Here is a 16,831-nt window from a genome sequence, read left to right as displayed (position 1 = left end):
AGTATTTTTATAATGTCTCATCTAATATAAACAATCGAAATACGATTGATTTATACACGAAGTAAACACGTCGTATTAGTCAACGGATTATTATGAATGGTAACTCTACGATGGTAACATAAAAAAAGGTGGTCCAAATTTCAAAATGTCAAATGAGTTTAATTTTGTGACAGCTCGTGTGACAGACTTCGGTTCAAGTTCAATTTGATCAATTCAAGAATCTTGAATTGTGTCTTGAGTCAAGAATCAAGATATTTTTAGGAGATTATTTTTTGTAGTCGTCGGTTGAAGACGTGCGATTCTTCGTTTTATTGCGTTTGCGTCGTCGCTTTATCAAAATATTATTAATTTTAATAACTGAGGCTTTGATCAAGCAGAGAAAACATAAAATCAACGTAATTAAATTACACACTCTAATTTTCTTTCTCACAACAGTCGGTACATTCTAAAGCGGAAAATGGAAAATATCAAAACTGGCGATTCTGTCTTATTGATCTGGAACGATACCAATGAAAGCGAAATTGAAAAGATCTTCAATGATATTCAGAAAATTACGAACATCCCTGTGGTTCTCGAAAACTCGGCTATGATTACAGAAGGTTCGTATGAATATTTTAGTTTATCAATAAAAATAAAAACCACAAATTCTCACGGAAGTTAAGAAAGGAATAATTATTCTTCAAGTATATCTGTGTAATTATTTAAGATTCTATTTAGGATTTCATTCAACATTTCAGGTTCAAGACCCCATTCCTCATTCAACGTAATTTTATCGAATTGGTTACCACCTCATAACATTGAACACAACGATAAATTACTTTCTATATTAGTAAAATTATTGAAACCCAGTGGTAAAATACTATTAAAAGATAGCAATGATATAAGTTCCAATCTCAAGCTGAATGGGTTTGTCAATGTAACATCGTCAGAAAATGTTTATATTGGAGAAAAGCCGAATTTTGAGGTAAGTCAAATAGTTGACTTGATCATTTACTGTATAGTTATAATATTTTTAAACCAAATTGTACAATGAAAATATCACACAGTCAAAATGTCTGTATTTAAATGTATTAAAAAGTAATAATGTTGATTTCAAGGTTGGATCTAAAGCTTCGCTGAAACTAAATGGAAAACCAGCAGTATGGAAGTTAGATGACACAGTAGAGGAGGCATGGACAAAACCAACTGATGACGAAACTATTGATGCAAACAACTTGCTGGACGAGGATGATCTGAAGAAACCTGATCAAGCATCTTTGAAAGGTTAGATTTAATAGCATATTGCTGATAAGAAGCACCAGTTTACATGTGAGCCACAGATTAATATTTGCAAATTTCATAATAATTATCAATTTGGTAGATAATGTGCAACAAACAAACTCACTTTCATACTAATTATGAAATGAATATGTGTTATGTAGTATAGGTAGTTACCTACATATAATATTTTAATTTTGCTCTGTAAAACATCAAATTTCAATTCTATACAAATTAACATTTATTTTTAGACAATTAGTAATATTTTGTATATATCTTGTTTTTTTATCATGATAAACAACATTGAGGTTTTGTGTTCCGAGCTCAGTTGAGGTTAAGTGTTTCAAACATTGTCAATGACTTGTGGTGTGGAGGTTTTGTGTTCCAAGATTATGAATGTATTGAGGTTGTCAATTGTAACTTCATGACTTGTGAATCACCTGGGTATTTATTTATTTATTTATCTGTTATAGTGAAAAGAATTTTTTTTGTTAGTTTATGCTTGTTTTTTTTTAAGTGGTAACAGGAAAAAATATTTATTTTGAATAATAGATGATTTAATTTTGGATAAAAACTATGTGAATATGAATAAAATTAAACTAAAAAAAATAATAATTAATCAAATTACCTATATTAAAACAATATAGAATTTAACTACATCATGTAGGTAGGATACACTTATCTAATATCTTCATTCATTTAGCCCTACAAATAGTGATAAGCATGGCCTTGAAGAACTCATTCATCAATATATCATTAAGTATTTTCTAAACAAAATTGTTTATAAAATAAAATTATTAGTAAATTAGCTGTTACCTGTGGCTATGCACATACCAAAGGTGATTACCAATTAATGATTAATCTCCTTAACCCATTGAGCCCCAAGCGGTCCGATCGGTCCCAGACACAATAGATTTTTATTGTGTCTGTGGTTCCTGGGCCTGAGTTATTAACCTCCACAATCCTTCAATATTTCGCTACAGTAAAACATAATCTATAATTTTTTCGCCATTTTGGCAAAAGGCTGGTTGGAATCGTGATCAATATTATTTTTATAAACTATGTATTTGAATGCTATAAAATTAAAATATTAAATTCAAACTTAAACTATATTACTAAAGGTAACCTACTCGAGCCTTTTGACAACAAAAATCCTAAACGAAATAATTGCCCAGCCCAAGCAAGAAACAAACAAATTTATAATTATAATATTACTTAATAATAATTTCAGTGTGTGCGACGACTGGAAAACGCAAGGCGTGTGCCGATTGTTCGTGTGGACTGGCTGAGGAGTTGAGAGGAGAAACTAAGGACACACCAAAATCTTCTTGTGGAAGTGTGAGTATTTAAATATTTCTTGTGTTTTATGTGTGTGTGAGTAAAGGTATTAAAGACTGTGGGAACAGGATGGATGGATGCACATTACAATGGTTTTCCTACTTTATGTAGAATCAAGCGTAATAATCAATGATCATAATCTTTTTATAATACATAAATTGTGAAAGTGAATCTTCTTTAGGCGCGTTGAGAGTAAAATTACAAGTAAAGGTTTAAAGGTCGCGTCATGGCAAAACCGTCACGTAATGGACTAAGGCCACTTTGGCATCTTTGAATCTTGCCAAAGAAGTTTCACTTCGGCATACACGATCTTTTTTATAGCAACAGCAAAGGTCAGCGCAAGATAGTTTGTTATTTCCTTTATAATAGAAAAATCGTGTTTTAAATCATATAAAATTAAATTAAGAGAGTTTGTTTTTTACGTTTAGTTAATATTCTTTTTTTGCTTTCAGTGTTACCTCGGCGATGCTTTCCGCTGTGCTACATGTCCGTACCTCGGAATGCCGGCTTTCAAACCTGGTGAAAAGGTCAAACTAGATCTCAAATCTGATATATAAACGAACTCCATGTGATTATCTATATATTACTTTTAGTACCTATTTAATTTTTGCTTGTGATGTCTTATGCAAATATAATGTTATGTTTAGGATTATGTTTTTGTTTTTTTAACCGACTTCAAAAAAAAGGAGGAGGTTATCAATTCGGCCGGTATGTTTTTTTTTTTTTATGTATGTACACCGATTACTCCGAGGTTTCTGAACCGATTTACGTGATTCTTTTTTTGCTCGATGCGGGATGATGTCGAATTGGTCCCATAAAAATTTTATTCGGATAGGCCCAGTAGTTTTTATTTTATGAGCATTTTTGTCTGTAGGTATTTGTAAATTTTGCAAGTGCAAGTTTGAAGTCGGTTGTTTTTAACGCAGTTATCACTTGTTTTTGTGATGAATAGTTGGTATGGCGTTTTATAAGTTGTTCTGTTTTTGTTTTTTTTTTTTTTTTTCGATAGATAGTTGGTATCCTTGATGCGTTTTATAAGTTGTTCTTGATCATTGACTTAGAAATGATGTAATATGATATGACATGGAAGAAGTATTATTACTGAAAAGGGTTGCAAGTAAGCTTTTTTGGGCACAATCGGCATCTTAAAACGCACAAAAACAAAATCTTCTATGAAATTTTCATTAGTTATATATTACTAGTGGTCCGCCCCGGCTTCGCCCATGGTACATATTTCACAATAAAAGGTAGCCTATGTCCTTTCTCGGATATCAAAATATCTCCATGTCCATAACAAATGTCCAAACATGCAAATTGGTTCAGTAGTTTAGGCGTGATTGAGTAACAGACAGACAGACAGAGTTACTTTCGCATTTATAATATAAGTATGGATAATGAATTCAATTTGTTTTTTGTCACTCTGGCAACAGATCATTGTACAAAATACCAAAAGTGTGACGCACTCTCAGACTATAATTTTTTTTTTTTTTGAGATTTCGTGTTGTCGTTTAATAAGGCTATATTTACCATGCCAATTATTTATTAATATTATAATAAGTAAAAAATTTTGTTTTGTATCTTCAAGTTGAGGAAGAACTTGCTTTTAAAGTCGTTTGTTTCTAAGTCAATGTTATTCGAATATTTATAAGGCATTAATAAATGTATTTATTCCATGGATGTGCTCGGTATGAAATGATGTTTCATAAATCAGCATTAATGTATTAAGCCTGCTTAGACATAACGTAGATAACATTTTTAAATACATAGATGACGCTAGCGGGATATTAAATTATAGCTATGTCTAAACGGGCCGTTTTAGCTTTATATAGAAAAGTGTAAACTGGTAGTAAAAAGGTGAAATAAATAAAACGAAAGTCATAGCAAATATTCAATTATACATATTCTCTTTCTTTTTACAAACAGTTAACTTAGTTTAACATATCTCGGTCTATAACACTTCAATTTACATTAATCTGAAATATTACTCAATCCGCTATACAATAAAATATACATATATATTTGTCATATATAACAATTCATAATATCTATTTATTAATTAAAATGACACAGTATTCCCGTTCTGCGATTGGCTAAATATTGAAAAACAGTTAGTGACAATATTTTTGTGATATTTAGACAATGAACTGCGATCAATTATCACATATTATTATTAGATGTAATATCAAATTGGCGGGTATCGAACCCATTGGTCATTTTTTTACACCGAGAAAACAAGGATGGCACAATCATTTGTGTCAAAATATCAGCTTGGCTATTGTAACTATAGTAATATTTGAACCATTACTGGCCATTTTTAACATTGGCAACATTTAAAACTTATTTAATGCGATTTATTGTAACTATACAACACTTATATAACTCAGTCATACAGTATCATTCACTCGAGTTAACAAGAAAACGTAGCGTATTGAAAATAATGATTTAAAATCAATTTTACAATAAATGAAACTATTAACGATTATTCGCTATATAACAAAACACTTGCGGAAACAAGCTTTTAATTTTAATTAATAAGAAGCAATTTAAACCAATTTATATATTACTGATATAACAATAGTAAGAGAATATTACGATATTTAAAAAAATAATTGCTTAATTTGTCTGGGGTAAAACACGATTTATTTGTACATCAATTAGATTGGCCTTATTCGAAATATCGAATCAAAAATAGTAAACATTGGTAGTACGAATCAAGGGAATGAATTAGTTAATCGGTGTTAACATAAGATACAACATACCTGTAACCAGTTGTTATAAATTACAACGACGTAACACACTAGAGGCGCGGAAGAACATCGATTGTGCCAATACTATTTTAACTTATTAAATGTGCTTAGGCTTCATAGTGCATCCATTTTCACGTACCGTGATAGCACCTTTCAGCGGAAAAATTAATACTTTTTTGAATTTGGATTTTGGGAAATAATACTTTTTGTCACGAATTTTGTACTAAACGATTGTCCATCCTGTCGGAAACGGAGCTAGCGCTTCCGAAAACAAAATAAATGCTCCTATCTCATAATTTAAGTAATATCTTCGAAGAAACTACTATCCCACAACATTCAGTAAAGCATCCCAGTCTTTTTAAAAGTTTATTTTCATCAAATTGAGATCTTGCTTAGACTTGAATACGACCGGCTCGGCGTAGCGAGGCTAGTCTTAAAGTTTGTGAGGTAGGCTTAGTCATGATCTAATGAAAGCGCCTTGTTAGAAAATACCGATTAATAAAATGAGATCTTTCATTACAATTACAAATAATAATATAAGACGATAAAACTAGAATTACATATATTATACAACAAATTATTAACTCTTACGACACCCTTCCTATAAATGGTGTGTTCGTAGTCTATATAGTCGATACTTTAACATACAAATAACAAGCACGCATCGTGTGCGGTACAATGAAGCGTTCCTTCTTAAATATTACAATTCGTTTCCTTGCTATTATGTGTTGGGTTCTGCATAGGGTAAATTCTGATAAATAATGTTGGAAGTGTGGAATATAGGTACATGCTTATATAAAGAAATGTGTTTTAATCTGAATGAATTTAAATGTATGGGTAAAATACGAATATTACAATTTCACGATACTAATTTTTTTAAATATAATATAACGCTCTTTTTGATAATATTTTAGAAGTAATGGAAGGATTTTCATGAACATATATATCGTATTTTACTAGAACAAAGTTTCGATAACTATTGCCGTATAATTGCCAAGTTGCAGTTAGACATTAGCTACAGAAATTATAATCATTTAGCAATAAAGCTGGACTGAGAAGGTTTTCACAGACTTCGTCCAATGTTAAATCTGGAAGAGCTGTATAAAATATATTTGAAATAGTATTGTGCTAATTTTCAATTGGCGAAGTGTGTGAAAGCTTTTCATTACAATCCAGGACTGTTATGACAACATAACTGTTCAATTAGAAGTTTATTTGCGAATTCTTACATAATTTCTTAAGAATATATTTATTTTTGATATGGCCATGCATATTCGTTATACCAGATAACGATATATGTGCATTAATCACAGACACTAATTTGTTGTTTATTTAAATATATTTTCGTTTCTATTGCCGTTTAAATTAACTATACATTTCTCTTACCAATAACGCGCTTATTATTCTTAACATCTATATTTTGTTTATTCAAGCAATACTTCATACCTACTCTCACCAATAACTACAAAATATCACAGACTGTGTGTTTATTATGTATACATCTTCTCATAGAAAAGTTATGTGTATCACACATGGACGTTAAAAAACCAATAGAGATGGCATCTAATAACCATGACCATTAAATATATATCTTTATACATTATATAGATATTAACAACATTTAATAATAATAAAGTCGAATTATTTGTCAGAAGTGTTTGTCAGTTCAGAAGAAACTACCGTAACCTACCTATGCGAATGAGAAGGTATCAAAAAAATGCCCAGTCGAAGTCTACGAAAACGAATAAACGACGAAGCATCGTATGGATATGTCTGCAGTCACAACCATGAGGGAAGTACGAAACGATGACTGCGCGTAAAACAACATTGAAAGGAACCTTCCGAAAACCCACAAGCTCTATTCAGTCAACATATAAGCACACATCACCTGTCATCTAACATTCATTGTACCTTTAACAATTTGTCTGGACACTACCGCAAGCACGATAATCTGCAGACTGGCGATTTGAAATCTCATTAATTATCACAATATCTATCCTATATAAAGATCTGGTAGTTTACGATTTGTTTGTGCTTATGAAAATTACGCTTAAAATACAATGTGACGTACGTACGTCATTATTGCGGCGCCTACGTTGCAGCATTACTAGCCAGCTCGTAAACGCGGCCCAGCGTTATTGTAACGTTCAATCATCTATTTTAAAAATAGCGATTTATTAAAAAAAACCCAGGACGATCGGAATTCAAGAACTATGGAGCTTTGGTTCCAAAAATTACAGAATACAATGTATCAGCGAGTTTTTAACACTAGTAGGTATCGATCGAAGTGAAAAATTTAAAATTTACATTTTTTCATCGTAAAGCCATGTATCGGGTAAAATCGTATTGACAAGACATATGCGTGAATTAACTATGCCCTTCGAATTTATTGATATGTCGCATTCCATGTGAACCTACTAAACGCTGTGAATTTCTTGATACATTGTTATCAGCAACAAGATGATTGACTGACTTAAGATACATATAGATATTTACAATATCGTACACGAACTCATATAGAAGCACCCGACTGTAAAAAGCACCTAGTTTCCAAATAGATTATTAAGCGTACGATTGTGGATTGCCGATCGCTATAGAAATAATTACATAATATTATATGCGTCTAAGGGACGCATTTAAATCACTGGGGTGATCTATCTGCCCACGCGTACGTGGCGATAGTACCTGTCACGAGTCTTTCGAGTCTCGATTGGATAGATACGACGGATTCATCCGTACGTACTAAACCAGAGTCTCGAAGTGAATGTTTCTGACTAAAGATCTCTTCGCTGCAACTGTAGAGCTTCAACGTTTTTTTAATGGGGGGCCATCGTCGACTACGTCGGACGCGGACCATCGGCGTTTCCTAGCGTCCTCTTTCACACTGAGGTTTTCTGGATGTGTCTGTGGCGGGGCGGCTGACAGGCCCGTGCTTGGCGGCGTCGGTTTGCGCGCCACTAAAGACACGCACACGTCGCCAACTTGCAATCTCTGTACCCGGAGTCCGTATCTTGCTAGGGTGCGTTCAGGCTTACACGACGCCCAACCGCGACCGTACACGAAGAACGGATGTTCCACTGTTGATTCTAGCTCTACCTGTAATTGAAAACAATTATATTAATAATCTATGGTATAATTATTACATTAGAGTTATTTTTCAATCGCTGACGTGTTTTGTTTGCTCTTTACGAAATAAGAAGTTTCATTCATTGGTGTTCAAGGCTATCTATTTTCAGCGCTCAAGCGTTGAGTGCTGTGACTTTATTTACGCTTCATGTTTCACAAATTTTACAATGTTTTGTTTACGTATGTTTTTACAAAATCTTTCTTGTTTGAACAATAAATTTTGGACTAATTACTGCTTATGTTGATGTTTAGGGCTAAACTGAAGATTAATTTATTAGCTGACAAGACAATATGATACATGGTTTTCTAAAAATTTATGTTGTTCTATATTTCCAAGATCAGATTAAAATATATGTCAACAACCTAAGTGTGAACTGTAAATTTTTTAAATACACTGTTTGGTTTGATTAATATTAAAATTAAAATGTACATTGTTCTGGGTAGCAGTAATTATGAATGTGTGATGATCTATGTGTATGCGTATATAGTTTCGAGTTGTAACAGTATGGCTTCGATTACGTCACGGTTTTATTGTAATGGATGTTTGTTTTCATTTAGGATATTTAACAACATAAAAATTCATGTTGTAGTTTTTGGTACTTTTTACACAAATAATGTATCAAATATTGGTGTCTTAATATTCCGTACGTATTTCATCAACAAAGATTGTGTTAATATATTATATAGAATAAGCACTTGTAGTATTGTATTAAGTTTATTGGGTGGCGACCAAGGTCTGTGTAACATGGTATTCAAAAAAGATAAAGTTCATGCACGTAATAATAAATATAATATTATCACTCTAGTAACATATCATTTCTTGTTGTATTTGTTAGATTCGCAGGGTGTCCAAGTTGGTATAGCGATACACTTAATTACAATCATTACAACATTTAACAACAGTACTAGATTGCCTATTGTCTTATACGAGCACTCATGTTTTGTGTATTGTAAACGATTTATAAGTTTATACTGCGACAATCGCACCTTATTGTGCGACAGTCGTATCCAGCATTTAATTCAAATAATAATTTTCATTAATTATAGTGACATTATAAACACACATATTCCATTTATTGTAGTATGTATCATATACAGAATTATACAGAGTATTATAGTGTTATCCATTTATCTTGTCTATATTTTAAACGTTATTGTACATTTTATTGTTATTCATATTATCCATCAATTAATTGTTATAATAATCCTCATTAATCATATAAAAGCAACTATTACACTTGTACTATATATTATTATTATCCCAAACAGTATTAATAGTATTATACATAATATAGTGTTATTCATTTACCTTGTCCATAGTTTAAACTTTATTATGGATTCAATAATTATTAGTCACATTCAGTATTAAAAATAAATTAAAGGTTGGTTTCATCAATCCTGGCTCTCTTGGAACCCATCATGACGAGTTTGTCGTCGCACTGGACCGACTTCGGGTGGATATATTGGCGGTCAACGAGACCTGGCTCCGCGAGGGTGAAGAGGGTCGTGCGCCCCTTGTTCCCGGCTATAGGCTGCGACATATACCACGCTCGAGAAGTATCCGTAATCGCGGAGGCGGTGTTGGATTTTACGTGAAGGAGGGTATGGTAGTTAAAACATTGCAACATCCTATAACCTTGCAAGTTGAGCAAATGTGGGTGAAAACCACAGTTCAGGGTAAAACGGTTGTATTGGGAACAGCATATAGACCTCCTTGGCTCGATGTTCAGATATTTTTGGATGCCCTGATCGAATCTCTTGGTTCCTTCATGTGGTCCGACAATATAGTGCTCTTAGGGGATTTTAATATTAACTTTTTAAATAAGCAACACGTTTCTTTCTCCAAACTTGAGAGTTTTTTGCATACGATGAATCTCACTCAACTTATATCTGAACCAACACACTTCACGGATAAAAGCGAGACGTTGCTGGATTTGATATGCACGAACATTGCAGCATCGCACGTTGTCGTTGAGCATGTCAGCGCCCTGAGCAGTCATGCATTTGTTTCTTGTACATTAAATATACCCAAGGACAAATATATCCCTAGATGGATAACGTACAGGTCTCTGAAAGATATTGACATGGAGAGTTTTGAAGCGACCCTAGAAGAAGTAAGGTGGCACACAATTATGGAAATGAATAATGTCGACGAGATGGTAAAGATTCTTACAATATACATCCAAATAATTTTTGATCATCATGCTCCTCGAAAAGTGAAATATGTAAAACACAAGCTTTATCCATGGATTACTGATACCATTAAATTGATGATGAAAACTCGAGACGAAGCGCAAGTTACTGCCAGAAGAAGTAAAGAGGGTAAACATAAGGCATATTACAAAGAACTAAAAAGTATCGTCAGCCAGGCTCTGCATAGAGAAAAGCAATCATACTTTGACAATTATGTTAATAGTAATATCAATAACCCGCCTAAATTGTGGAAGCACATTAAGGAACAAGTCGTAATTAAAGCTAAACAGGATAATAAGTTACCATCGCATTTCAATGATCCCGATAAATTAAACTGTGACTTTCTTAATGTTCCTGGCAACAACAAATCTGACCTATCGACGTTGACTTATTACGAATTTCACCGGTACTGTAACGCCACCTTCTCATTAAAATCTGTAAATGAAAACACGGTACTTAAAGCCTTACAAACCTTGAAGTCTCAAGCAGTTGGAGTCGATGACATGTCCTTAGATATGTTAAAACTTACTTCCTCCAAAATCCTGCCAGTCATCACGCATATCATAAACACGTCCTTCCGTACGCATCAGTTTCCTGAACTTTGGCAAAGTGCTCTGGTACATCCTATACCTAAGAATGACAATCCATTGACCTCAAAAGATCTGAGGCCGATCAGTGTACTTCCGTGTCTCTCGAAAGTGATAGAGAGGATAGTACACAATCAGTTAACCCAGTTCTTAGAGCAAAATGGAGTATTATCCGATTTGCAGTCGGGGTTCAGGAAGGGACGTGGTGTTGCCTCTGCACTAACTGAAGTTGTAGATAACATCCTGAAGGCGCAAGACACGGGCATGAGTACTGCTGTTGTATTCCTTGATTACACTAGAGCTTTTGACACCATCAATGTTCCGCTTCTTCTATCCAAGATGTCGTACTATGGGTTTAGTAAGGAAACAATAAGCTGGTTCAGTAGTTATCTCAACAAACGTACTCAAACTGTAGTCATCCGCAAGGAAGATGGTTCAATTGCATATTCCAGGCAAAGTAGCGTGACCAGAGGAGTTCCGCAAGGCTCCATCTTGGGTCCCCTACTTTTCATTCTGTACAGTACGGATATTACGCGTGAAATAAGATATTGCCGGCACCATTCATACGCAGATGATATACAATTATATATATCTTTTCATCCATCTCGAACTGTTAAAGCTATTGCCGAATTAAATTCAGACCTTCAGCGTATTTCAAAATGGTCGGAGAAAAACTCTCTGGTTATTAATCCTGCGAAGACCAAATTTATGTTATTGGGAACACCGATTTTGGTTGAAAAAGTGGCGAAACATAATCCGCTTATCAGTGTAGAGGGGCAGTTGATTGAACGCGTTAGGGAAGCTCGCAATCTTGGGATCGTGTTCGATGAAAATTTGAGGTTCGAGAAACACATTCATACCACCATTTCAAACTGTTTCTATAGATTAAAGCTGTTGTATCGTATAAAATCCTACATTACCGCACCCTTACGTTCAAGGCTGTGCGAGGCACTTATACTCTCGAAATTCAATTTCGCGGACACCATGTACGGTACAAGATTGCTTGAAAAAACTAAGACTGCAATACAGCGCGTTCAGAACGCCTGCGCTCGTTTCTGTTGGGACATACCTTCGAGAGATCACGTAACGCCGTATCTGATCAAGGCAAAAACGCTCAACATGGAACGACGCAGACGCCTTCACTTCGCTGTCATGCTTTTTGAAGTGGTAACATCCCAGATGCCTAAATACCTTTACTGTAAGCTGAGGTGGATGAGAGACAGAAAAGGTTCGCACTTCACAAGAGGGTCCACGTACATGCTAGTTATGCCAAAGTTCCATACAACTGCTTTTAGAGGTAGTTTTGTATACAACGCAACGAAGTGCTGGAACAATCTTCCGCCGCCGATACGTGAGTCAGTGTCAAAAAATGCTTTCAGATATAAATATAAAGCACACTTGATAAACGAATTCGTCAAACAAGCCTAGTTGCGTTGTATATAGGGCTAATATACATTTATTTATTTATTTATTATGTTATTTTATATGTATTTTCAAATATATATATATATATCTCTTTATTTTTATTTATTATTATTATAATTTTTTTGTTTTTATATGTTCATAATATGTATAATTCTGTAGAGGATTTTTGTTTCTATTTAGTATCTATTTATTATTTTTCCTGTATAGGTATTATTAGTAATAGTCACGGTTAGGGGACACTTTGGGCTTCTGCCCTGTTGTCTTGTGGGGGGCACTGAAAACCAGCGTTATGCCGACCATGTCGGCATGACATATGCTGAGGGCCTCACCATTTAGGTCGCCACACAAATTTATTATTATTTTCTCTGTTTTGCGTTCTGTTCTTTCTTTTTTTTTTTTTAATTTTGTTACTTATGTTTTATGTGTCAATGTGGTGTACCTAATAAATGATTTCATTTCATTTCATTTCATTTTTCATTTCATTTCATTTCATTTAAACTTACTTGTGAACGATTTCTATCATATGCAAGTGTGAGGGCGAGCCTGTCGCCTCGCTCGTCCAGCCTGAGCAGCGTGCACTGCGTTAGCGAGAGGTCTCCACTCCGTTCCGCGCTCATCACGAAGTCCTCCGTCCTCATCTCCTCCACTCGCCTCAGAGTGCCATCTTCTAGCCGTATTAGCGCTCCGCGACAGAAGTACGGTGCGGGCGCCCCTCGCTCTGGTGACATAGGCGGCTCCTGGAAATCAACATACACATTTGAATCAAATATTATATTTGTATTGATAGTTTGTCACTGCTTTAAATCTAGAATTACAAGTATTTAGATAAATAAAAAGCTTTACCGGACGATAAAATGCTCATCTTTGGGCTATAATGAATTATTCATGTAATAAATCAAGTGTCTAAAGTAATTTCAAAAGTTATTAAACTTTAGCTTCGATTAGCGTGCCGAGTATTTAACAAATTAAAAACTTTATAGAGCGTTGCGTTGAGATACTGTTATGTATTGATTAGAAGAATTATTATTTATAAGGGATATCATTCACGTAAACGTAAAGTTTCTTATATGATTGCATGATATTCAACTTACTTCTCTGGGAGGTGGTTGAGGAGCCGGCGCCGACACAGGTGGCGAGTGCGGCGAGTGCGGTGCCGGGGCGGGCGGCACGAAGCCCGACGAGTGCCTGTTACGTATCGGGTATGCTGGCGGCTGCGGGGCCCGCGCGCGGTACAGGTACGGCGCGTACGACGCCGGGTGCGGCAGGAACGGGGAGTAGGCGGTCGGCACGGGGGGGAAGGGCGCCGGCGCGGGGGGCGCGGGCATGGGGTCCCGCGGGCGCCGGGGCGCGTAGCGCGGGTACGGCCGCGGCGGCGGCGCTAGGAACTCCGGCGTCATCGTCGGAGGCGGGTACAGGTGGCTCAGTTGCAGCTGCCCGAGCTGGACCAGCGCCTCGCCGGGGAGGCTCGCTGAGATCATTGGACGCGCTGGAAATAAACACACATTCTGTTAATACATATCTGTTGCGTCCACAAACAAATAACACAATACACATAAAGTTAAATCGTTTTCCCCATTCCGAATCAGAAAATTTCCATATCTGGCTATTATAATGTAACCGCAAAAACAGCTTTAGCAATGCCAAATTCCTTTTAAAGTAGTATAAAGTTTGATGAGGATAAGTTTGCAGGTACCTACCGATAATATCAGAATACTAAATATTATGATACGATATTAAACGAGAAACATTTTATTATATTATGTACATATGAATCTTTTAATCAAATTCGAGCAAACTGTTATTATGCGTACCTATGGTACCTATTAACATTTTGGATATAAGGTGGTTTTATGCGACAATAATATTATGTTGTCCTTGAAGTGGTTTATCATGCATGTTTCATAAATACTCTTTATAAATATTGCACTTTCATAATGTTTTATAGCCTATAAATCACTAACGTACAATGATTGCAACGAAAAGTCGTATATGTTGAATAACAACGTACCTATGCTTAAATACGATACGAGAATGATATTGAAATGCTATCGATAAATTTTATATTTTTGAAAGAATAGAAAAATTATCGCTTACTTATTATTTATAAATTTATACATATGCTATAGATAAGACAATAACTCTTTCATAAAAGTGCTATCGCATCGTTCGCATTATTTATAACCTGCAACACAATACAGCCTTGTCCGTAATGATATGTTGTTCCCACATAGTAAAACTACATGTGCGTTCCTTTCTTGCGTGACTCGTGTTTGGTGATGAGATAAGAATGTGGAACGGGCGACGTCAACATTATAAATAGATTTTATAAGTTAGTAATTGAATACACAAGATACGTGGCGTAGTTAAACCGAATGTTAATATTATTGTAAACGTAATGCGTAAGGTTTATTTTTATTGCAGGAAAGACATGTTGATTAGAGTCTTTCCTGTTTTGATTTATTTTCCAAATCCTCGTTGCGAAGGAAACTGCATGTTGATATTATATATTTATTACCTCATGTCTATAAATAGCTCGTAAACTCGATAACCACATATAGCTATACAATTTCGTGGTGAACCAACAATTAGCGTCGAGGGTTAGAGTAGAGATGGAGATGATCGTCAACATTCCAGTTCGTGTTTGAGCAGTGAGCGATAATTTGGAGAACAAAGAGTGTGGTGCACCTGCGTAAACATTATCCATGTTAGCACGCGTCTTTGTGTTAGGGGATGCACGTATGTGCTGCTAACTATGTAATAACATGTAAGACGAACCTATTATGTGCGTATCTATTACACGAGTAGGTATCTAATAGGATTATTGGGAATCATGAGCCACAATGTAGACGAAAGTAATGAATATATAGGTACTTAATAGTAAGTTATAGTTGTTATTAGTTATTACGTTACACGCCTTTATTTAGCTTATTGAGATTATGAATTATGATTTGAAATTCGTATAGAATCAAACCGGAGTCCGTTGGTGAATTGAACAATGAAATAAAAATTTATAATGATCACGTTGTTTTACTATTTACAAATTATCACTGAGTAGGTAATCATTTAAATCGTGATTCATGCTTATAAGCAATTGCAGTAATAAAGTTAAGCAATTCCATTGAATCTAGAATTTTAGAAATCATTGAAGATGTGGAAATGTTACTTAAACATGTTTCTAGCTATTTGAACCTTTGTTTTCTAGACGTTTCCAGTCACGAACCTTGTGTGACCTTGTATAAAATAAGTGTAAAAAATAAATAAAAAAATATAAAATAATAAGGTTTTAGGTAGTATTTATTCTTATTAAAACTTCGATATAAATTTGTTGCTTACCAGTAATATTAGTTGATTGCCACGATTAGATGTTTATTTTATTTATTTCATCACGAATAATGTTTCACGTTTATTTGAATGTAAATGTTTTCTTTCTGTTAATCAATCCGTAACAAATTGTTAACTACATTTAAATGGATTAATTACATAAAAATAAATACGTTACCGAGGTGTTGTTTTCAACAAAGTGACAAGGAAACAACGTAGAAATTCTTAGCTTTTCTGACTCACCAGCGAGATGAGAGGCCATGACTAAGGCTTCAAAAATGCATTCCAATCTGGTTTTAGTCTGGACAATCCCGCAAGTCTATTTAACGAACTGCTAAGATACTCATTAAAAATAATAAACTGTCATTTTGGAATAAATAATGTGAGATTGATCATCGAAGCTTATTATGAAATGATCTCGATTGGAATACAAGTCTATATAAAAAGTTATGTGCAATTAACCAGTTTTTAAAACAAAGAAGGCAATGAAATTTATAAATAAATGCTTATTAAAACTATCTAACTCTTATTAAATGCAGATGAGCATGAGAATGTAGAGTAGGTTCTACGGTACTAAAATAATTCTCTCAGAAGCTCTGTGCAACTACGGTACTCAAATGCCACCGGCTGTCGTCCGGTTGTATACATTATTATGTTGTAAATATAGATTGTTCTAAATTCGTGGGGTTTTGGCGTGGTGTTCAGACCGTCTCTGTTATAGTGGACTGTGTAGGCGTAAGATGCCGTGCGCCGCGGGTTCGCCGCCCGACGGCTACTTTGTAATGAATGGCCGATGAAGTTAGCGCTAAATACTAACAGCCTAGTTGAAAACTAGTA

General features: G+C 34.7%; 2 protein-coding genes across 2 annotated transcripts in view; one reads left to right on the top strand and one right to left on the bottom strand.

Annotated features, from left to right (window-relative positions):
* Positions 1-238: 238 nt before the first annotated feature.
* Positions 239-3,247, top strand: LOC123694378 (anamorsin homolog). Its single transcript, XM_045639804.1, has 5 exons — positions 239-599; positions 738-964; positions 1,098-1,263; positions 2,489-2,595; positions 3,048-3,247. Exons 1-5 carry the CDS (start codon positions 458-460, stop codon positions 3,150-3,152), a joined length of 747 nt encoding a protein of 248 aa, XP_045495760.1. The 5' UTR covers positions 239-457; the 3' UTR covers positions 3,153-3,247.
* Positions 3,248-4,473: 1,226 nt separating this feature from the next.
* The window catches only part of LOC123694370 (ataxin-1), a 39,912-nt gene continuing 27,554 nt past the window's right edge, over positions 4,474-16,831 (bottom strand). Inside the window, exons 2-4 of the mRNA XM_045639793.1 lie at positions 13,765-14,159; positions 13,177-13,410; positions 4,474-8,438 (exon numbers count right to left, since the gene is read on the bottom strand). Coding sequence (XP_045495749.1) covers positions 8,148-8,438; positions 13,177-13,410; positions 13,765-14,151 — 912 coding nt within the window. The 5' untranslated portion in view covers positions 14,152-14,159 and the 3' untranslated portion in view covers positions 4,474-8,147. The remainder of the gene's footprint in view (positions 8,439-13,176; positions 13,411-13,764; positions 14,160-16,831) is intronic.

This window comes from Colias croceus, chromosome 9 (assembly GCF_905220415.1).
Source record: "Colias croceus chromosome 9, ilColCroc2.1".
NCBI classification, from domain to species: domain Eukaryota; kingdom Metazoa; phylum Arthropoda; class Insecta; order Lepidoptera; family Pieridae; genus Colias; species Colias croceus.
The sequence above is the reverse complement of the archived record's forward strand: the minus strand, read 5'-3'. Positions and strand labels throughout refer to the sequence as shown.